Source organism: Podarcis cretensis (genome assembly GCF_951804945.1).
Source record: "Podarcis cretensis genome assembly, chromosome: 8".
In the NCBI taxonomy this organism is placed as follows: Eukaryota; Metazoa; Chordata; class Lepidosauria; order Squamata; family Lacertidae; genus Podarcis; species Podarcis cretensis.
Genome location: NC_137177.1, coordinates 37,573,827 through 37,597,532, shown reverse-complemented (window position 1 = coordinate 37,597,532; position 23,706 = coordinate 37,573,827). Strand labels below are relative to the sequence as shown.

The 23,706-nt window shown below is 43.0% G+C and overlaps 1 protein-coding gene across 1 annotated transcript; it reads right to left on the bottom strand.

Moving 5' to 3' along the window:
• Positions 1 to 460: 460 nt before the first annotated feature.
• Positions 461 to 22,635, bottom strand: CETP (cholesteryl ester transfer protein). The gene is made up of 16 exons (XM_079987844.1): positions 22,402 to 22,635; positions 22,052 to 22,166; positions 19,297 to 19,431; positions 18,903 to 18,973; positions 18,548 to 18,635; positions 10,599 to 10,668; positions 9,784 to 9,844; positions 8,695 to 8,786; positions 6,605 to 6,784; positions 6,393 to 6,443; positions 5,994 to 6,164; positions 5,123 to 5,190; positions 4,574 to 4,616; positions 3,750 to 3,819; positions 2,279 to 2,364; positions 461 to 1,179 (listed from the first exon to the last, which is right to left on the bottom strand). Exons 1-16 carry the CDS (start codon positions 22,523 to 22,525, stop codon positions 1,105 to 1,107), a joined length of 1,500 nt encoding a protein of 499 aa, XP_079843970.1. The 5' UTR covers positions 22,526 to 22,635; the 3' UTR covers positions 461 to 1,104.
• Positions 22,636 to 23,706: the final 1,071 nt, after the last annotated feature.

Genomic DNA, 23,706 nt, shown 5'->3' with positions numbered 1-23,706 from the left:
GCTGCCGGAGCACGATTTCTGTTCTCATCCTGAAGCAAAGTTCTTAACCTGAAGCACTATTTCTGGGTTAGCCGAGTGTGTAACCTGAAGCATATGTAACCTGAAGCGTATGTAACCTGAGGTACCACTGTATATTGGTAGTGGAAGTCAGAACTACACAGGGTAGCCGGGTGCTTTTGTTTTGTTTTTGCAGTTAGCTTTCTCCTCTTGTATCTTCAACCAGTTCCCATAAAAAACTCCAAAGCTCTCCAAAACTGTAATGACCCTGCCCTCATAGAATCACAGAACTGTAGAGTTGCAAGGGACCCAAAAGTTCACCTAGTCAAACCCCCTGAAAATCAGGACTTTACTAACAGCCCTTTAGGCCTTTGGAAGTGTACCTAAATTTCCCTAGTAAGTATGATGGATTACAGAAGGTTTTAAGTATACAAGTAGGTTTAGACAACAACAGGCACAGCAATGCAGTAAAATAGAAAACCAGGTTTATTTTTAGGAAACAAAAGAAGCACATGGCATTCAAATGAAAAAAGAAAAAGTTTTCCAGAATTTGGTGGAAAGGTGTCCTTTCTCTGACCCAGAGTGGTCTGAGAGAGCAAGACACTTAGCTGCATAGTGAGAAGATTCTTGAGGCCATTTCCTAAAGCTTGTTGTCATTGTGGCAGTTAAGCAATGCACATAAACTGACTCTCAAATGGGGTTTGGGGGCGTCATGAAAATGGAAGCCAGCAAGCCAGGCTCATGCTTTCCCCCTGTGGCAGCTGTTTTCCTGGTTGGAGAAAGCTGATCAAAGCCATCACACATCCACTATAGATGGGCTAAACACTGTAGGGAGGGTGTCAATCCCTTTTTGAGGCACTGTGCTCCAGCTGTGGCGACTCAGCTTCTTGTCACACTAAGAGCCAGGGATTCCCAGAGCTTTTCCAAGAGAGTTTATCCTGCAGGAGACAGTCAAGGAGAAAACTCGCAGACAGAGCCTCAGTCCTGGCAGGAAATCCATCTGGGATCACAGGGAAGGAGATGGAAATAAATGGATCACCAGCTCTCTTGGGCATCCAGATTGCTCATACACCTGGATCACCTTTATTTTTCTTTCTCCTCTTCCTTCTACAAAGTAGTCTTCAGAAACTCTACAAGCAAATGGTGTGGGAAGCCAAAGTCCATCTGGAGAATTAAGTGTCCCTAGGTGGGGGGGAAAAGTGCAGGATGAAGTGGGCAAACTGAATTGCAATGGAAAATGCACAGGGTGGTAGGACACACCTTTGCCTGCAGACAGGACAACAACTGATAGAACAACAGACACATCCAGCCCAGTTTTCAGGCAGGGAATGCTGTGGACATCAAAAGTGTCAAACTCAGTGTAGTGCAGAAGCACCAAAGAAACATTTCTAAGCCAGTTGGCCAGGGCCGGCCACCCCATGAGGCAAGGTGAGGCAGCTGCCTCAGGGGGGCAGGCTTTGGATGGCTGGGAGGGGCAGCAGATCCAGTCTCCAAGGAGTGTGTTGCTTATCACCTGCTGTGCTTATCAGCCTCCTGCTCTTTCCTGTGCTGTGGGCCTGGGGGCATGTGCGCAAATAACCGTGGGTGTGGGGCAGCTGGGCACATGGCAATGGGTGTGCAGCGGAGGAGGCAGGGGCAGCAATTTTTGTTCTGCCTCTAATGGCAAAACATCCAGGGCCGGCCCTACAGTTGACACATGCAGCCCAGGACATATCATAACAAGAACAACAACAAATCATTTATACCCCACCCATCTCTGAGCGACTCCCAACAGAATATTAAACACACAAGAAAACATCAAACATTAAAAACTTCCCTAAACAGGGCTGTCTTCAGATGTCTTCTAAAAGTCAGATAGCTGCTTATTTCCTTCACATCTGAAGGGAGGGCGTTCCACAAGGCAGGTGCCACTATTGAGAAGGCCCTCTGCCTGGTTCCCTGTAACCCCACTTCTCGCAGTGAGGGAACCGCCAGAAGGCCCTCGGAGCTGGACCTCAGTGTCCAGGCTGAATGATGGAGGTGGAGACGCTCCTTCAGGTATAATGGGCCAAGACACTTTTGACACACTTCGACTATGAATCTGGTACAGCCAGTGTGCTTGGTTCTGTACCCTGCTGTACTATTGGCTCAGGAATCTGTCTTCTATATAAAATCAACCCTTTTATGGGTGCCCTGGATTTTCCACTGCTATGGAAGGGCCAAGCACAAAATATTTTTGCTGTTTGGTCACTGACATAGTGCTGGGTGATATATAAGCCCCAATACATCAAACTGTACTTGCCTTTTTGGTTACTATCTCAGGATCAATGATGTCGAAATGGTTGAGTCCTTTGCTGCTCAACAGGGAACTTATGTTCCTCTCAAATCCTGTGAAACCAAATTGAACCAGATTTGTCTGATGTCACAGTAATAACCGTGGTTTGCAGCAATGGGTAAGTAAGTAGTGGTGGTGGTTTTGGGCAGGGAAGTTTTATGGGACTGATGCTAACATTTATTACATTGCACCTGCCTCCCATGAAGCTTGTGCAACATAATGAGGCAAAAAGTCATGCTCTGCTGAGATGTATATAATTTAGGCCCCACCCTGTCTTTTTATTGTAATTTGTTATAAAATAAATTAATTTTAAGATTGTATTTTTAAATTGCTGCCCTAGGATCTCATGGTGAAAGGTGGGCAAGAAATGGAATTACCACCACCACCATCCGGTTTTACAGTAGCGGAGTCCCTCTTGGGGAAGGCTATAGCTCAGAGGTAGAGCCTCTGCTTGGCATGCAGAAGGCTCCGGGTTCAATCCCTGGCATCTCCTGGTAGGGCTGGGAAAGACTCTGTTCCTGAAACTGTGGAGAGCTGCTGCAAGTCATTGTGGACAGTTCTGAGCTAGATGGGCCAGTTGATCTGACACTGTATAAGGAAGCTTCATCTGTTTTCAGGGTCATAACTGAGTGGAAGGCAGGGATCTACTATGAAACTAAGTAAACTTAATCTTCAGGGGGCCTCCCAGAAGTGACTTTAGACCACATTGATATATATATATATATATATATATATATATATATATATATATATATATATATAAAAATAAAATGGGTCTGGAAGACACAATTTGAGTCACATGACTCAAATGGATTGTTTTTGTTGTTGTATATATTTCAACAATCCCAAAGTTTGAGAGTCAGTAGCACAGATGTTGAAGAGGTTGTGGTAAACAACCCTACCAAAGAAGAGAACAATAGTTTCCTAGACCTCACTGCTGGTAACAGGTCAAGCTTCAGGGACCCACAAATGTAGGTCTGTCACTGGGGGAAGGGCACATACCAGTACTTTGTGTGCACAAGGTTCTAGATTCAGTCCCTGACATCGCCAGATAGGCCATGAGAAGAGCCTGCCCCTCTTTCCCAGGGAAAACCTGCTCTTTAGTGTTAAATCAGAGCAAACATCCATCCGGAGAAAACCCAAATTACCATTTGCTTTGATTGAGCACTAAAGAGCAGTTTCCCCCAGGGGAAAGCAACAAGACAAGAGGAAGTGTGGAGAAGCCATCTGTGTTCACGCAGGAGATCTCAGAAACCCAGCAACAGGGGTATGTTGTTGGCTCAAAGGCCTGCAACTTGGGGTTTTTTAAAAAGAGCCCTGGGAAGTCATTTCTGAGCCAAGCTCCACTGAAGTGAATTCCCTCACCAACACACTTGATTTGCTTTCCTCCCACTCAGGACTCAGAGCTGCTACACTGACACGTAGAAAATCAACTCACTTGATACCACTTCTGGGATCCCGGCAACTGAGACGATTTTCTCCAAAATGTGCTTTAGAGTTTCATCATTCTGAAATTAAAACATTGCAAGCAAAGTCATTAATTGCAGAAGTCTTTATTGTTATTACTAGTTCATTATTTCTACCCCTGCCGTTGATGTACAACATGCATTTTACAACATGCTTCCTGAGGCTGAAGGAAGCTGTACCCCAAAATATTTTGGGTACAGATTGGGGAAGGGCGGATCAACAATTGATTGTAGATAGATAGTGGACAGTGCAACTCTATGCTTTTTAAAATATAGGTATAAGCATATCCTTAATGAAGTTTTCTGTTAATTATACAAACAAAACATAATACAGTAACTGAAACAAAATATGATTTGTGCTTCTGCAAAAGGCTTTGTGCTATGGGGGATGCAAAAACCTCCCAATGCTTCAATCCCTGGACAAATTTGGTTGTTAAAGCAGAAGACTGTTTTATGGTGCCAAGCTGGGCTTATCTTGAGTGAACCCCTGTCCAATTTTCCCAGCAGCAGAAGGCAGAAGAATTGTGACACTTGGCATGTGCTTTGCTTTGAAATGCTAAAACCCTTCCCATATATTCTTTCAGCAATTCTCACAACAACCCTGCCAGGTTGGATACTCTTTCGGTATTTATCTTAGTACTGATGCTACTGCAACATCTTTGGTTGATAGATTTACTGGTACATCCAGAGAATATTTGACAGGAAATTTGTGGAGCAAAAATTAGCTTTGTGGGAGGGGGGAGATTAGTTTCAGCTCAACACTTTAAGCACAGAAGCATGAATGCTGGATACTCACCACAGCTATATCCGCGGCACGTTTAAGCTTTTTGATTTCTATCCTGTAGGGAAATAAGAAGCCAAGTGTGTAAGCAATTGTGAGCAGGCACCTTTCCCAGCCCTTTTTGCATACCCAGGAATTCTAGTGGCAAAGCCACACCCATTCATTTAAAGCACATGACTTTCCCAAAGAATCCAGAGAACTACAGTAGCCCTGGACCCACAGTTCCCAGTACCCTTAACAAACCACAGTTCGCAGGATTGGGGGGGGGGGGCGTCACATGTTTTAAATGTGCATTGGGTATACTTTAAATGCATGGTGTGGATCTCGGATGCTTCCAGGTGGCTTGTTTATTCAGCATCCTTGTGCCAAGCAGTTGTTATTCCAGGCTTCCCAGGGCATTTCCCTGGCACTTCTCTCATCACAAAAAGTCTGCTTTTGGGGGTGCCAAAACCAACTTTAATTGTGGCACCTGAGGTTGCCAGTATGTGATTGAATCCCACCTCAAAACAGTGACCACCTGGAAGCCCCCATCCTCTCTCTGCACAATGGAAGCGCAATACGTACATGGCCTCGGAGTGATGCAGGTATAGGTTTTTTTGCATATACGAAGCTTGGACTGTGACAGTGACTTCCTGCAGGGAGGGAAAGGCAGAACGGAAAGGTTTGTGAGTGCATTTAAAAAAACATAGAATGCATTAGAAATCATGACTTTATTAGTTACTTTGGTTCCATTAAAGAAATTGCTTTATAAGAGGACAGAGAAATGATGGTAAATTTATTAATAGCTGCTCTTATGTTTATTAATAAGAACTGTGTGTGGGACAGGAAATAAATCACGTCTCTTGATGAATGGATGATTACAGATTTACAGGAGATATTTAAAAACTGACCTATTAAGTTAGAACACGTCAGACAATCCAACAGCTCATTTATTGAAGAATTTAGGGTTTTTAATTACATGCTGGAGTAATAAAAGTTGAAAGCAGCTGAGAAATCAATGAGAATTCACAGGGACACCTTTCCCACTGTCCCTCTCCCAGGTGAGATGTTCTCTTTATGGCAGAGCTCCTGAGCTGACTGATCCAGCAGTGCTCTCTTCCTGATTCTCTGAGCCCACCTGCATCCTAACAGAATTGTAAGGCCATAGCTCCATGCAAGAGCATCTGCTTTGCACCCAGAAAGTCCCAGATTCAATTTACAGCACCTCCAAGTAAGACTGAAGGAGATTTTTCCAGAAACCCCAAAGAGCCCCAGCTAACCAGTGTGGACAATACTGAGCTGGACAGACCAAGGCTTTGGCTCTGGATAAGGCAGCTTCCTATGTTCCATGATGCCTGCTTTGTTCCACATCACATGCGCTTGCAAATGGTGGCTGATTTGTGACCAGTGGGCCTTTGGCTCCTGTCTCCAAAATGCAAACTGCAAATTCACTTACCTTTTCGAAATACAAAGCTACAGAGGGGGGACCTTCGCCTTGCAGAGGAACAATGAGTTCCACAGCCACAGATGACTTCACAATGGTTCCTTCGGGCTGGAGGATAATCTGAGGAGGGTCAAGGCTCCACACCTTAGCCAGGGAGTCGTTGTAGGAGGCACCCCGAACAATCTGGGGGGCATAAAGACAGACATAGTGTGGCTGCTAATGCGAAGCAACAGAGCTTGATTTTAAGAAGAAGGAGAAGAAGAAGAAGAAGAAGAAGAAGAAGAAGAAGAAGAAGAAGAAGAATCAGAATCAGAATCAGAATCAGACTTGAAAATAGTTCAGGCAATATCCAGGCAATACCATGTGCTACCTACTCGTCAAATGATAGGTTGGGATTTGGTCAAAAGTTACCTTTTGCACAATCTCCTGTTGAGTTTTCAGCTCTTCAATTTCAAACATTTCCTTTAAAAAAAGACGCAAAAGATGAAGAAGTAAAATGTACGAAGCTCACAGGCCCAACCAACTGGGTGAAACTGGTGCTTCTGGCTAGCAGCAGATGACCACGCCTTGCCATCCAAACCCCACAAGTGAAGCCAAGTCAAATGGCCACCTGCAAAAATTACCTTTAATTTTTCCCCTGTGAGTGTTAACTCCAGGCGCTTATCTAGAAAAGCTGCCAAGGCCACAGAATTGAGGATTTGGTCTGAATACCAGAAATAGACCATTTTGGAATCAGTCAGCAGAGACGGTGTGAAGGCAGAGTCATGGAAGATGCCTGAATGGTTCTGGTACACGACGAGGCCCTTTCAAGAGAAGAAAATGTGAGTGGCTTTATGAACTGCAGATGTTCCTTGTGTACCTCTGAGGACAGGGGGCTGCTTCTTGCAGAGAGGCAGGGCTCCTCCAGACTGGAGGTTCTCTGCAACATTTCACTGACACAACAGTAGTGCATTAGCAGTGGATTCATTGTAGTGCATTAGCAGTGGATTCATTCTGGACCCTCCACACATCATTTTGCTGTATTCGGTCTTCTGCGATACTTCCCCAGTGTAACAGCATCATTGACATCTGGAAGGGTGACTCCAGTGCTATAGAGCAACAAAAACGGGACACACACACACAACCCACAACATTTGCAGTACGAAAAGTTTTGTGATTTCAGCAGAAAGTGATGGGACAGGCACTGAATTGGTATTCCCCAAAAAACATTTGTAAGTGCGAAAGGGTTATTGAAATGTGGGAGTCACACATAAACACCTCAATGTCTAGAGGGACCAACAATCTCCTTGTAGGAAAATGCATCCAACACATTTGCTTGTGTTTAAAATTTTTTAAACAAGACACTTCAATACCACGCAAGAACAAAAATATAAAGAAAAACAGCAGAAGTAAACGCAAACTGAAATTAAGCATACACAAAGTACAAACCCTCCCTTTCATCACAGCCTGTGGGCAATCTCGGCAACAACTGTTCCCTCTTCACCTGGTATTTAATTTAGAAAAATCACATAGCATGATCGCTAATCACCTCATTAACATCCCATGTAGTTAGAGGCCCCAGGGATGATGCCTCCTGCAAGTGATGAAGTAGCAGACAATAGTCCGGAAAAGTTTGCGTCATAATAAGTATGTTTGTTTTAAAGAAACTTTGCTGTTGTTGTCATATTGGTTGGTGACAGGACCAGCCCAATATATTTTGGCACCTGAGGCAAACCACAAAATGGTCTTCCCCCTGGCCAGGGAAGAAGGGGTGAGTTGAGTTGAGTATCAACACCAGGAACAAGAGGGAAAGAAATATCTAGATCAGTATCTGCTGCCCCTATGGACCCTGCCACCCGAGGCAGTTGACTCACCTGGTCCCATGGGTGGGCCAGCCCTGGTTGGTAGAAACACCAAGACTTCTGCTGAATGGGACATTGTGCACAGAAGGGCACTGGGAGAATGATGAGTTCAGAATCGTAGGATGGAATCATCCACCTTCCACAGGAATTGCATGGAACTCCTGTATTTTTGTGACTGAGAAGAAAGCTATAGGCATATTAGACCACTGGTGGGTATCACAGTCCTAGAGGACAAATGTGGCCCTCTAGGCTTCTCTGTCTGGCCTGGTGGGGAGGTCTCTGCTAAGCCACACCCTCACTGGCTCTCCTCCAGGACTTCTGCCTCGCCAGGATGTGCCTTTCCGCTGCAATCCTCCCTCTTGCTTGCCTCGATGGAGGGCAGAGAGGTGTATGTGTAGAAACCTCTGATATACAGTGGTACCTCGGGTTAAGTACTTAATTCGTTCCAGAGGTCTGTTCTTAACCTGAAACTGTTCTTAACCTGAAGCACCACTTTATCTAATGGGGCCTCCTGCTGCTGCTGCGCCACCGCTGCACGATTTGTGTTCTCATCCTAAAGCAAAGTTCTTAATCCGAGGTACTATTTCTGGGTTAGCGGAGTCTGTAACCTGAAGTGTATGTAACCTGAAGCGTTTGTAACCTGAGGTACCACTGTACATTGCTTCACCTACTTTTATGGGAACTGTCATTTTATCCCTCAGAACTACACTTCCCAGCACTCTTAACTACTCTTCTCGGGGTTCTTGAGGGAAGCCATTGTGTGGAGGTGACCTGGCTCTCACCTGCAGCAACTATAAAGAGGCAGGGTTTGCGTCATCAACAATTGCCCTTTCCTTCACACACGGAAGTTTATTTTGTGGGAATTGTCTTACCTTGTGGTACGATTCTATGTAATTTGCTTTGATTGCCGGAGATGTGGTCACAGAAATATCTACTCCGATATCCCCATCTTTAAGGAAGTTGGCTACCAGAAAATTAAAGAGTGTGCTTTTAGAACATGTTGAGGAGCCTACTAAGTTAGAGCCATGGCCCTTCTAGTCCAGCATCCTGTTCTCACAGTGGCCAACCAGATGCCTGTTGGAAACCCGCAAGCAGGTCCCAAGCACAAGAGCCCTCTCCACTCCTCCTGTGGTTTCCAGCAACTGAAATTTGAAAGCTGTGGAGCCAGAGCACAGCCATCTTAACTAGAAGCCATTGATAGCCTCTTCCTCCATGAATTTGTCTAATCCTCTTTTAAAGTCATCCAAGTTGGTTGCTATCACTGCCTCCTGAAGGAGCAAATTCCACAGTTTAACTATGCTGAGCTGCATGAAGAAGTCTTCCTTTTATCTGTCCTGAATCAGCTGCATTTGATGCCCCCAAATTCCAGTGTTATGAGATAGGGAGAAAAACTTTTCCCTAGCCACTTTTCCCATGTCATACATAATTTCATAAACTTCTATCATGTTGCCTCTTCTCTAAATTAAAAAGTCCCAAATGCTGCAACATTCCTTCCTAGGGAAGTTGCTCCATCCCCTGGTCATTTTGACCTAAACGTTATGCTTTTGGCCATGTTTTGGAGCCATGGGGTTGTTTTTGGTGAGGGCATTTCCTCGTGTTCAAGCAAAGCATGACCCAAATGCATCTTATCCCCTGCAGGATACTCCCACAAGTCTTTTAGAATAGAATACTCCATCCCTCACATGGCCAGTGGGCCTTAAAATTAGGACTCCAGGGAGATTCGGCAGGCAGCAGGATCTGTCCCAGCCAACCCTGCTACTTTACTTGTTTCTAGTTTCTAGCTAAGGACATTTGAAATCCAGTTGGGTGCAGATGCAAAGTGTGTGGACTGAAGTGTAGCCCTGAAGACTATAGCAGCACACTATATAGACCATGTGAGACTGTTATATAAATGGAGGAGTAAGAGCTTTTAATAAGAATTTTTAGAAATGGAACAGCAACAAAAGTGGTCGGAGATTTACCTGACGTCTCATGCACATAATCTGCCAGTAGCTGAGAAATATAGTTAATTTCTTTACACACCTGTAAAAGAGGAAAAGAGATGTTCAAACACATGTTTGGGGAAAGGCTGTAGCTCATTATTGGAGCAACAAGCAGATGATCCCAGGTACAGTCTCTGGCATCTCTTGCTAGGGCTGGGAGAGACCCCTATCTGAAATCCTGGAGAGCTGCTGCCAGTCAGTGTAAGTAGTACTAAGCTAGATACTAAACTAGATGGTCTAGCTCAGTATAAGGCAGTTTCCTAGATGACTGACAGATGGATGTGTGAAGCAGCACCATTGAATAGTATTGTGTGAGTTGGGACAGAGGAAGAATTAAATTCAGTTCACATCTAAACACAAATTTATGAATTCACGCTTTCCAAAACAACATGCAAAATGAAACACAAACAGCCTCCAAAATTCACACTTCTCAAGACTTTGCAATGCAGTTCTCCAATCAATGTGTACAAAAAATGCAATGCTAGGGCAAAATGCATATTTTTGTGAAAATCACCTGGAAATACGCCCCTAGTTTAAAAGGAGATTGAGGCAGAGATTGCAGTCTGCAAGGAAACAGCACTTTTGTTGTTGTTTCCCAAGGACTTGACAGCTAAATCCTGAGTCACTTTTTAAAAGGAAAGCCAGATAAATGATTGTTTCATTAAGCTCATGTAAATTAGGTCTTTCCATATCTTCATTTGCCAAAGTGCAGCCTGATTAATCAATTGCCCAGCATGCATGACATTTAACAGACATCAGCCCTGTGTCAATTACCTTTCCATCATGTCTCTTACCTGGTTTTTGAGAACGAGCTTCAAGGTAAACGAGATGAAGTTTGTAAAAAGCTGTTTTAGCCATCCTGGGCTGCATGGAGAAAGACTGGATGTGAGCTCAAGAAGTTCATTATTACAACACATTTAGATTTGGATTTTTTTGTCCTACACTATCTAATGGGCTATAAGTGAGCTACAACATAAAGAGAAAATCTAAACATAAAATCCAAATGCAAAGATGATCAAAATGCTAACTATCAAGAGCACCTTTCATCTTAAAGCTTCCAAAGTCTAATTCACCCTGGAGATTGGAAGTCAGGGCAAGCAAGTAAGCCTTGCAGAGCACTGCCTGCTCTACCATTAGGCAAAGTGAGGCGCCTGCCTCAGATAACAGAAGCTGTGGGGCTGGGGTGGCAGACTCTTGACTGTTCCTCATAAGCCATACCATTCCACTGCCCATCAGTCACAACCTGGCCTGCCCCACTTAACTAGCCTGCTGCCTCAGGTGTGGTGGTGTATGCAGGCCCATCAGTAGTGTTGAGGTCAGATTCAGCTGTCAGTCTAGTGGACTTCTGGGTGTGGGATTGGGAGGGGCTGCCATCTTGTACTTTGCTCTGGGCAGAAAAATGTATTGGGCTGTCCTTCTTAATAAGGTTTATCTTAAAAGATGCTCAAGGCCAGACTTGAGGTACTGCTAAACACAAAAAAATTAGAATGTCTCTCTGTTTTTGTTTTCAAGCAGCAGATGTGGAACCCTCAATTCTGAGGCAGAATTTCAGTCAGGACCAGCCTGTAAGTGTGAAACCTCCCCTTCCCATGCAACAGGATCATGAAGAAAATGCCCTTCTTGTGGGATGTGGCATCACTGTAGCAGTCAAATATAACATTTCCTGTTTGCCCAGAGTGGACACACAGGGGGATGTTACTCCAGCCAGGAGGACTTCCTGTCACACCTGTCTGGAGCATCCCCCCGCCCCTGCATGTGACCAGGTAGATGGTCGTGACCCTGTAAAAGGGCCAGTCACGCAGCCACCTTCCTCTTTTGCTGCTCTCTTCTGATACTGATGCTATTTTGCTCTGTGCTGGCTCTCAGCCAGCAGCGCATGGGTTCATTCCCATATGGGATGAACTCAAACTCTCTTCTGTAACTTCAAGTTAAAGTCAACCTTCAGGGAACCTACTGTGAACTGAATGTAAGTAAACTTCTTATCATTATTTTTAAGAAAAGAGTGTTGTGTCTTTATTCTTTTAAAGCGGAACACAGGGGATTTACCAGGAATAAACCCAATCTGTTTTTTTTTTTTTTTAATAAATATTTATTGAGATTTTTTTAAATACAAAATGCAAAAATAATAAACAATATAACATATATCATAACACATTTTTCAAAACTTCTTTGGACTCCCTCACGTCTCCCACTCCCACTTACATCATTGTAAATTTTTTCCAGCAATTTATCATCTTATTTATATTCTTAAATCTTGTTCAATTAATTTAATCTAATCTCCAAAAGTTTTATGTTTTCCTCAATCTCACTTATCGTCAAATTCAAATCTAATTCAATGGTAGGCAATTATTTATGATCTAGCATCCTTCTTAGCATTCGACCAAATTACAATACTTTTGTAAATAAATCTTGAATTTCTTCCAGTCTTCTTCAACCCTCTCTTCTCCCAGGTCTCGAATTCTACCAGTCATCTCGGCCAGTTGCATATAGTCCATCAGCTGCATCTGCCACTCTTCCAGTGTGGGTAGATCTTGAGTTTTCCAACTCTTAGCGATAAGTATCCTTGCTGCCGTTGTTGCATACATAAAAAATGTTCGGTCCTTCTTTAACACCTTCTGGCCGACAATGCCCAGAAGGAAGGCCTCTGGTTTCTTAGTGAAGGTATACTTAAATACCTTTTTCAACTCATTATATATCATTTCCCAGAAGGCCTTCACTCTAGGGCAAGTCCACCAGAGGTGAAAGAATGTTCCTTCATGTTCTTTACATTTCCAACATTTGTTATCAGACAAATGGTATATTTTGGCAAGTTTAACTGGGGTCATGTACCATCTATATATCATTTTCATTACATTTTCCTTCAAAGCATTACATGCAGTGAAGTTCAGCCCAGTGGTCCACAACCTTTCCCAGTCCTCAAACATGATATTATGCCCAATATCCTGAGCCTACTTTATCATAACCGATTTAACCATTTCGTCTTGTGTATTCCATTTCAGCAGCAAGTTATACATTCTTGATAATACCTTAGTTTTTGGTTCTAACAATTCTGTTTCCAACTTCGATTTCTCCACCTGGAACCCTACCTTTTTATCATTTTTAAAAACTTCTTTAATCTGAGCGTAATGTAACCAGTCTCGCACTTTATCCTTCATTTTCTCCAAACTCTGCAATTTCCAATTGTCTCCGTCTTTTTCTAATATTTCCCAATATTTTGGCCATTTGGCCTCCATATTGGGTCTTTTTCGGGCCTTAGCTTCCAGAGGTGAAAGCCACCTCGGAGTTTTGTTTTCCAATAAGTCTTTGTATTTTGTCCAGACATTAAAAACTGCTTTTCTGACAATATGGTTCTTGAAGACCTTATTGATCTTAACCTTATCGTACCATAGGTATGCATGCCAACCAAAAGCATTGTTAAACCCTTCCAAATCCAATACGTCAGTGTCTTCAAGAAGTAGCCAGTCTTTTAGCCAGCAAAAGGCTGCGGCTTCATAGTACAACTTTAGGTCCGGCAGGGCAAAGCCCCCTCTTTCTTTCGCATCAGTTAGTATCTTAAACTTAATTCTGGGCTTTTTGCCCTGCCAGACAAATTTAGATATATCTCTCTGCCACTTCCGGAAGCACTCTGTCTTATCCACAATCTGCAATGTTTGAAACAAAAACAACATCTTTGGCAATACATTCATCTTAACAGCAGCAATTCGGCCTAACAAAGAAAGCTTCAATTTTGTCCAACTATCCAAATCTCTCTTAATTTCAAACCAACATTTTTCATAGTTATCCTTAAATAGACTCAGATTTTTTGCTGTTATGTTTACCCCTAGGTACTTTACTTTTTTAACCACAGTTAGTTCTGTTTCTCTCTGAAACTGTTCCGACTCTGCATCTGTCAGGTTTTTCCCCAACACCTTAGTTTTCTGTTTATTTAGTTTAAATCCCGCCACCCGACCAAAATCTTGGATCAGTTGTAATACTCTTTTTGTACTAGATTCTGGCTCCTGCAGGGTCAGAACTAGGTCATCTGCAAAAGCTTTAAGTTTATATTGTTTCTCTCCGACCTGAATCCCTTCCACCAACCGGTCCCCTCTAATCATATTCAAGAGCACCTCCAGAACTGATATAAATAACAAAGGGGAAATCGGGCAGCCTTGTCGTGTTCCTTTTTCAATTTTAAACTCTTCAGTAACCACATTGTTTACTATCAGTTTAGCCTTTTGTTCTGAATATATTGCATCAATCCCATTCTCAAAACCCCGACCCACTCCCATTTCTTTTAAATTTCCCTTCATAAATTTCCAAGAGATATTATCAAGGCCTTCTCCGCATCTATAAAGATTAGGACTGCTTTTGTGTTTATATCAGTTTGCAAAAGTTCCAAGATGTCAATAATGTTCCTTGTATTAGCAAACATATGTCTACCTGGGAGAAAGCCTGCCTGGTCTTTATGAATTACTTCGTTTAAAACTTTTTTAAGTCTACTTGCCAAAACATCTGCAAATATTTTGTAATCCACATTTAAAAGGGAGATGGGACGGTAGTTCTTAAGTTGTGTCTTTTCAGCTTCCGATTTTGGTATCAATGTGATGAAAGCTTCCTTCCACGATTCCGGCGCCCTCCTCCCCTCCATAATTTCATTGCTAACCTCCATCAGTGGTTGTATCAAATGGTCTTTTAATATCTTATAATACTTGGAGGTTAGCCCGTCTGGCCCTGGAGATTTGCCCAGTTTCATGTTTTGAATGGCTTGTTCAATTTCTTGACATGTTATTTTACTGTTCAGGAGAGATCTATTTTCTTGTGACAACTTTTTAAGTCCATTTTTCTCCAAAAATTGTTTAATCTCGACCTCATTCTGCGGCCCTTGGGTATATAATTTTTTGAAGTATTTCTGGAAACACTTTCTAATCTCCATGGGGTTCTGAATGTTTCTTCCTTCAATTTCCAAATTTGTAACTGTATTCAATTTTTGTCTCTTCTTCAACTGCCAAGCTAGCAGTTTCCCACATTTGTTTGCCGATTCAAAGGTTTTTTGTTTCATTAATTTAATCTTCCACTCTATTTCCTGATTTATCAGTTTAGAATATTGTGCTTGATAGAGTTTGATTTCTCTCAAGATCGGCAGGGACTTCGGGTTTGATCTTAGCTTCTTCTCTAATTCTTTTGTTTTCTCCAAAATCTTATCTTTTCTGTTATTTTGTGTCCTCTTCCTTGCAGCATTCTGTTGTATCAAGAACCCCCTCATCACAGCTTTACTTGCATCCCAAATAATTCTTTTTTCCACCGTAGTGTTCATATTTATCTCAAAATAGTCCTTCAATGCTTTCTGGGCCTTCTTAATAATCTCCTGATCTCTGAACAAATTGTCATTCATCTTCCATCTAAAGGAGCCAGTTGGTAATAGTATCATATCCATTTTCAGTGCATTATGGTCGGAGCAGGTTTTTGGGCAGATTTCCACCTTTCTGACCTTGGGTGCCAGACCTCTAGTTATCCATATTTGGTCGATTCTTGTCCAAGTCAGCTGAGCTTCAGAGAAGAATGTTCCTTCTTTTCTCAAGGGGTTCTTCGTTCTCCAGATATCAATCCAGTCCATATTGTCAGTCAGTTCAAAAAAGGTCTTTGGTAGTCTGCCATCTTTTGTAATATTCTGGCTTTGTGACTTATCCATGTTGGTTGATACGACCCCATTCATGTCTCCCATCATGATGATGTTGTCATAATCCAGATATTCCAGCATAGTCTCATGCAACTTCTTGAAAAATTCCGACTTCCCTTCATTTGGTGCATAAATTCCTAATATCAAAATCTTTTCTCCTTGATGTTGTATTTCGATTGCCAAAATTATTCCATGTTCATCTTTAAATAAAAATTTAGGTGACAGGCTCTCTTTTGCATATATCACCACGCCTCTCTTCTTTACTTTGTCTGAAGATATAAATTCCTGACCAAGTCTTTTGTTTATTAGTACTTTCCTGTGGAGCCTAGTCACATGTGTTTCTTGTAAGCAAATAATGTCCAGTTGTTCCTTTTTCAATATATGAAAAATTTTCCTTCTTTTTTCCGGAATGTTACAGCCATTTATATTCCAACTCAAAAGTTGCAGAGACATCCTGGGTAAATCTGGTTATTTTTCTAGGGGTGGTACCTTGTTCGCTGGGTCTTCAGGATCCGAGGGTGCAGGCACCCCTGGTACTGCAGGCCCCGAGGGTAATTCAAGTCCTTTTTGGAGGTCCTCTCCGTGCGCAGTCAGAAATTTGTCTCTATCTTCCAGTGATCTGATTTTAATCTTCTTCCCTCTAAAAGTAAAAGATAATCCTTGAGGAAAATCCCACCTGAAGATAATTGCGTTGCTCCTTAACAATCTTGCTAGTTCCAAGTAGTCAGATCTAAGGTCCAACAGTTGTTTAGGAATATCCTTGAAAATTTCAATTCTTTTGTCCAAAATATCCAGTGACTTTCCGTAATGTAATCCCAAAATCTTGTCCCTTTCCTCCTTTGATCTCAGTATTATTAAACAGTCTCTGGGCTTCTCTCTCTTTATAAGTCTTCCAAGTCTGAAGGCTGATATGATTTTAAAATCTTTTTCCTCTAAGTTCCAAAACTTGGAAAATTCTTTAGTCAGGAACTCAGCTAGGTTACCTTCTTCCACCTCTGGTACCGACCTTATCCTTAAATTGGTCTGTCTATTCTGTAGTTCTATCATAGAAAGATAGGTCTGATGTTCACCTACTTGTTTGCTGAGTGGTCTTACCTCTTTCTCTAAATTTCCCAATCTTTGGCTGGTATCTTCAGCCAATTTCCGATTTTCACCTGCAGTCTCCTTCAGTTCTCCAATTGCTTGCACATTCTGTGCAACTTGTCCAGTTAGTCTATTTAAACATTCAGTATTATGATCAATTTTAGCTGTTTGCTGATCAACTTTTTTATCCAAAGATTCCAGTTTTTCAAGAATTTTCTCTAAAGTAGAACTAATTTCTCCTGAGGCCATCTCTTCCGATTGAAATTCCTCAGTTTCTGCCCGTGGCAGAGAAGCAGCTTCTTTCTCAGAAGTCAGAGTAGGCAAAGTAAGCACAGTAGGCACAGATGATCTGCGTGCCTGGGAGACTGTGGTTAGAGTTGTTTGTCTGGTTCTCGGTCCCTTTTTTCTTGCGCCACTCATTCCAGAGTTATCTAAAATTCAAGGTCAAGCTGAGTTGTTCCCATGAGAAAGCAACGGCCCAGATGGTAATAGTCACACAGGAGGCCGGGAAAAGGAAAGTAAAACAATGTCACTGCTATTAATCCCAAATCCTCTAGGGGGAGCTTAAAATGTCTTTAGGGAAGAAGACAATTCCAATAAAAATAATATAATCCCATTTAATGTCCGGGAACCTTCAATAAGATAACTTTTAGCAGAGTTAGTATTTAAAAAGCCACAGTGTTTCAGACAGTGCTTACTGGTATTCCAAAAGATGCTTCAAAGTAGCCAGTTCAAACTCCCTCAGATTGTTTCAAAGTTTAAGTTCAAAGTATCCAACCCTGCAAGCTGACTGCTCAGTTGCTCAGGCAGTTCCAGCACCTGGATTTCTTGCTTAGATTGTAATCCAAATAGAAGAAAGGTATCACAGTCCAAATAAAAGTCATATAATCAGTTACTTAAAGTCCTTATTCTGCTTAAAAATAATTTCCACTGGTGTCCAGATCAGTTAGATTAAAAGTTCACTCTTTGCCTCCACTCCTCCGGCTCTTTGCTTAGAGATTCAATGACAGCGGAAGACGGACTTCCTATTTTTCGTCACTCCGCTTTCAGCCAAATTCAGTACTTTAAGTACTTTAAGTCCCAAAACTTTGTAAAGTCCTTTTACTCACGGGTTGTTGTTTTCCGAATCTGTAGTTTAGGAAGAAAGGTCAGCGCTCACCGGCAGCAGCAACGCGGCTTCACTCCGCCGATTGCGGAACGATCCACAGCGCCGCAACCCCCTCCGCGATCCGGAGCCCCTTACGGGGTTCCTTCAACGTTTTGGGGGCTGCTCCTGGCGCCCGCCGGATCCCAAGACCACAGGCTTCTGCTGCCTGTGGTTTTCCAGAATGGGTCTCCGCTTCGCCGCAGCGGGAGACCCTTTTTCGGCGGAGCTTCCCTTCCCCAGCTAGGAAAGGGCAGCCATTGCCGTTCGCGCCGCCTCCAGAAGTCAGGAATAAACCCAATCTGGACAAGCCAGACTGGATTGCTTAAGTAAAGAGATTCAAATGAATCCACCAACTAGCTTCCTGCAATATACTGAGGAATGTACTCTGCTACTGACTCACTAGCGTGAGTGAGAAAGGATAATATTTAATCAATATATCCTCTCCTATTGTCCACAACATCCCCACGCCTCTGCACAGGTTATTAATTGAAACTAACTGCCAATGGTGTGCCTTATGGGAAGTTTGGCTTTTAGGCTTCTGATTTCATGGATCAGCAAAATGAGAGGTTGATAGTGGCAAAGCAGCTATATAAGACTACACAAGGTAAGACTGTAGCTTGGTGATAGAGCACACCAGAAGGCCCCAGATTCAATCCCCAGGGTAGGGCTGGGAGAGAACTCTGCTTGGAACCCTTGAGAGCTGCTGGTCAATGTGGACAGCACTGAGCTTGATGGACCAATGTTCTGGCTCAGTATAAGACAGTTTCTTATGTTTCTAGCCTGATGAATATGGGAGTCCTTAAATGAAAGTCAGACACTACTAAACCCTGGTGTGGATTTCAAATAATGAAGCATACTCTTTGTCTCCTTGTAGATGCAGGGTCAGCTTGTGGAAAGTCAGGTAACAGTCCGAGGTGTCCACTATCACACGCCCGTCATCTGACACTGTCCAATAGAGAAGCAAATGCCTCAAGTTATTAGGAACCAGGAGTCAGGTGGGTACTCCCTTCCAATAGTTTTCCCCAGTTTTCCAGGAAGGGGGTAATAAACCAGAGATAATAAACCAGACTTTACACCACAGGGGAAACTGGCTTTCCTTAACCCCTCCCCCTGAATCTCATCTCAAGGAGACACCCACCCGCTGCCTCTTGCGTATATTAAGCCCTTGTTCTAACCAGTCTCAATAGCCAAGGATATTCCGCAACTACTTACACAATTTAACGTTTATCTGCAGATCAATGGATGACTCAATTTCGAAGTCAATAGAATGGATGAGCTTCACCCTGTGACAATATTTTTAACAATGATAATCACCAAACAACAACATCTGCTGCAGAGGTGCTCTCAGATAGAATGTCAGTGTGATATTTTGGGAACATGTGGAACACAGGTAGAATTAACCAGGAAGGATGGCATTTTTGGAACAGAGCACATGCACTGCTGCACACATTAGGCTCTGTGCCAGCCAATGTTGTGCTGTTCGGATGTGATGCAGTCGGGGGTTGTGTGGTAAATGCAAAGCTGATGTTTCCATTTTCACACCCTCATCACCTCCCCCCACAACAGGACCAAACTGGCAGGTGCGGACTTCTCTGGAAATACTCACAGCCAGCCACCCACGTAGCCATAGCTGAGGGTTCCTTGGAAGGAAGCAGAAACATTCTGAATTCTGATGTCGATGGCGTCGTCCTCCTTGAGGTCAACTGTGGTGTTTTCTATCGTCAGTTCTCCAATATGGATGCTGCAAAAGGGAAGCAAAGAATGGCTGGCTTAGTACAATTGAAGCGGGCTGGGCTCTTTCACTGGAAGAGGCACATAGACACCCCCAGGTCCCCTTGGGATCAGATGCACTCACTGACCACATCCAAGCCCTCCCATTGCTAGTGTAATCCTGCATGGTAGCTTTAGTTGTGGGTCACGCACAACACATCATATATGGAAGTGACACAGTCATGGTCTAAAGTCCTGCACATCTTATCATAGCCTTTGGCACCAGCCTTCCCTGAGCTTCCAGATGTTTTCGACTGCAGCTCCCATCAGCCCCAGCTAGCAAAGAAGCGCTTCTGCTTCCGAGTATCACATTCCTCCAAGTGTTTGCCTCCTGCATTTGGTGAGCTTCCTCTTCCCTAGAGACACCCCCCCCATGTCACTCTTCCAGGACAGGCTGCTCTGCTCAATCCAGAAATTAATAATCAGATAAGTCAAAATGTGGATAGGTGGGGCTGAAACTATTACACCTTCTCTTCCAGCAAAGCACCCAGCTCACACTTGGCACATTTCTTTTCTCTCTCCCTTTTTTTAAAAAAACATATGTGTTGCACTGAATTTCAGTAAACATATATTAAGGGCAAACAAAATGTGGAGTACCATCATTCAACCACATAACAGACATATTTTCAGTATGCAGTACTAAAATAAAGAGACAAAATCTCTCCATATGAGTACAGTAGTTGTGTTGCAGGTGGTTTAATTGGGAATGCAGATTTATTGGCATAGGAAATGAACAAAAACCAGGTAGCACCAAAAGGTTATTTTGTTTTGTTTTGTGGTAGCTTGATCTCTTACCATTATGTCATGCTGTGTTAAACATTCTGTTAAAGCTACCTCCCAAATCATAGCAAGCCAATTTGTAAAGGCAGACCTGAACAGTTTTCCATCTCGCAGCAATTCCCATCCTTCAGCAGCTAGTAAAATGCTACCAGGTATTTGTGCATGAAGGAGATTGGGGACCCACTTCTTTCTCTTTTTTTACTATCCATTTCTATGAGGTGCTGCTGCTGTTGTGATCCAAAGCATGGGCTCAAACCTAGTAGCTGAAGACCAACGAGGAGCAGATGGGGTAGGCCTCTGCTTGAGGAACTGGAGGGCTTCTGCCAGTTGGAATATACAGCACCGTTATCTGGCAAATAGTCTGACCTGGGATATGGTGCAGCAACTTTTTAAGAGCCCTATTTTAAGGCAAGGTGAAGGTTGGCAAAGAAATTGGACCTAGTTCATATTTAAAGGCAAATCTACCAAATGTGCACTTTCTGAAACAAGATGCAAACCAAAACCAGACCCATCCTTCAGAATTTGCAGTTTTACGAATTTTGCAATACAGTTCTCCAAACAAATAGTGAGAGCAAAAATGCAAACACAAACACAAAAACGTTAGTGAAAATAACGTACAAAAAATGCATTTTAATATAAAAGTGCATGATAAAATGCATAAGAGCTGATTTCTGATTTTAACATTTTAAATGGTGTTCATGGTATTATTTTACATATACAGTGGTTCCTCGGGTTACATAAGCTTCAGGTTACATATGCTTCAGGTTACAGACTCCACTAACCGAGAAATATTACCTTGGGTTAAGAACTTTGCTTCAGGATGAAAACAGAAATCGTGCTCTGGCGGCACAGCAGCAGCGGGAGGCCCCATTAGCTAAAGTGGTGCTCCAGGTTAAGAACAGTTTCAGGTTCAGAACAGACCTCCAGAACGAATTAAGTACTTAACCTGAGGTACCACTGTAATTGTTATAAATAGCTCTGTCCCCACCCCCAAAATAGTGGTATTCTGTCTTGGTCACACCACACCTGGAGTACTGCGTCCACGTCTGGGCACCACAATTTAAGAAGGATATTAGAAGCTGGAACATGTGCAGAGGAGGTGACCAAGATGATCATGGGTCTGGAAACTTAGCCTCATGAGGAATGGTTGAGGGAGCTGGGCATGTTTAGCCTGGGAAAGAGGAGACTCAGAGGAGATATGATAGCCATCTTCAAATATCTTAAGAGCTGTCACATGGAAGATGGAACAAGCTTGTTTTCTCCTGTTCTGGAAGGCAGGACACAAACCAATGGATTCAAGTCACAAGAAAAGTGATACTGACTAAACATCAGGAAGAACTTTTTGACAGTAAGAGCTGTTTGACAGTGGAACAGACTCCGATGAGAGGTGGTGAACTCTCCTTCCTTGGATGTTTCTAAGCAGAGGCTGGATAGTATGTATTGTATGATCTAGTTAAGATCCCAGCATTGCAGGGGTTGGACTAGATGACCCCAGGGTCCCTTCCAAATCTACAATTCTATGATTCTATTATTTAAATCATTTCTATAAATAAATTATACAGTATTTGGAAAAAATATTTGTAAAATATATATGCTAGGCAAAAGTGTGTATAAAATGTTTGTTTTAAGAGAATCATACTAAAATGTTGACAAATAATCATAAGGACTTTTTTTGTTTAATGGCATACATATGCAGCTATGTGGAGAACCGAACTTGAGACTAGGAAAATGAGAAACTCAGCAAAACAGAGCTAAACAGGTTTGCGATGGGAGAGATATAAATAAGGGAGCTTAAGTAGAGCCACACTTACTTTTTCAATCCATAGGCAATCTTCCCAAGAAACCGGACAGACTTCTCCCCCTTGATGTCTGGGTAGTCTGCATGCTGGAAGGCTGTCTGTATGACATGAGCAGTTTTCTCATTGACTGCCAAGAGAGAATGTGATCACAGCTGTGAGGGACAAGGGTGCTATCAGCAGAACTGAATTCACCCCACAATTCAGCACCAGCATGCCAACACGGTGCCTCCAGAGATGGCTAGGGCCAGTGAGAGTCATTGGTCAAAACATCTGGACGGCACCAGATTGGGGACAGCAAGAGCAAAGGTAACTGATATTATAAACACACACCGGGAGAGAGTGAGAGAGCTGTGACGACTTACGCACTAGTACAGCTGGCTTCGTCATTCGGAAGACAACACCCACGTCGCTGTAAGATGCTGGCTCAGCACTGCAAGCCAATGAGCTGCTGAGCAGACTCACTAACATAATCAGGATCCTTGCCATCCTTTTCTGATACTTGCCAAAGGCAGAATGCCCTCGAGCTGCAAATCCCAGGAGCAACCGCCTTCCACTGTCCCCACCAGAAAGGTAGCTGCCTCCCTTGTACTCCCCATGGCTCTCTACTCCTCCTCAGGCAGGACATGACCCACTTCCTTGCTTAAGGCCAGCTTCTTTGTTTTCCTCACGTTCTTGCAGCCCACTTAACCCCTGCAGAACCATGACTTTGCCTGTCCAGAAACATCTGGAGCTGAATATGAATTACCGGTAACTAAAATCTGTGCACATCCAACACACACCGAGAGCATGTGACTTCCCCCAAAGAATCCTGGCAAGGTAGTTTGTTAAGGGTGCTAGGAATGATAGCTCTGTAGAAGGGAACTACAGCTCCCAGGATTCTTTGTACTTAAGTGTTGTACTTAAAAGGTGCGATATGGATCTTCTCCAAGTCTCTACAGTAGGCTCCAGATGTTTTGGATGTCAACTCCCCTCCGCCCAACATGCTGGCTGCTTCTGCTGATGGGAGTTATAGTCCCAAACATCTGGAGGGCATCATGTTGGGGAAGCCAAACACTCTGTTCTCTCAGTGGCCAACCAGATCTCTCAATGGGAAGCCCCTAAAACAGGCACAAAGGTTGTCAATTTCCTTCTTAAATTGTGGTTTGTGTAACATCCGTTTGTGCATGTTATGCTATGGTTTATTTATTTACTGCTTTCTGGTCCAAAGGCCCACAAAGTCATGGACAACATATTAAAACAAAAGTAAAATACACAAAAGTTCAATGTATAGAATAAATGAATCAAAATAACAAACAATGACAAAATCAGCAGATACCCAGCAATCATATTTCGTGAGCTGCAACTATGCTTTCAACATGAACACAGCTCTCCAAAAATTCACATCCCAATTCAACGTCAGGTGAATTGACTTTCCCACTCAGACAGTTTTTCCAGGTCATGTGGCCAGCATGACTAAGCCGCTTCTGGTGCAGCTGAACACCAACACCAAAGCAGCGCACAGAAACGCCATTTACCTTCCCGCCGGAGTGCTACCTATTTATTTACTTGCACTTTTTTTGGTGGAACAGGACCTTTTCTGTGGCAGCACCCCAGCTGTGGGATTCCCTTGACTACAACACTAATGTTTATAATACTAACAGGCTTCCCTCAAAGGGTGAAGGCTCACC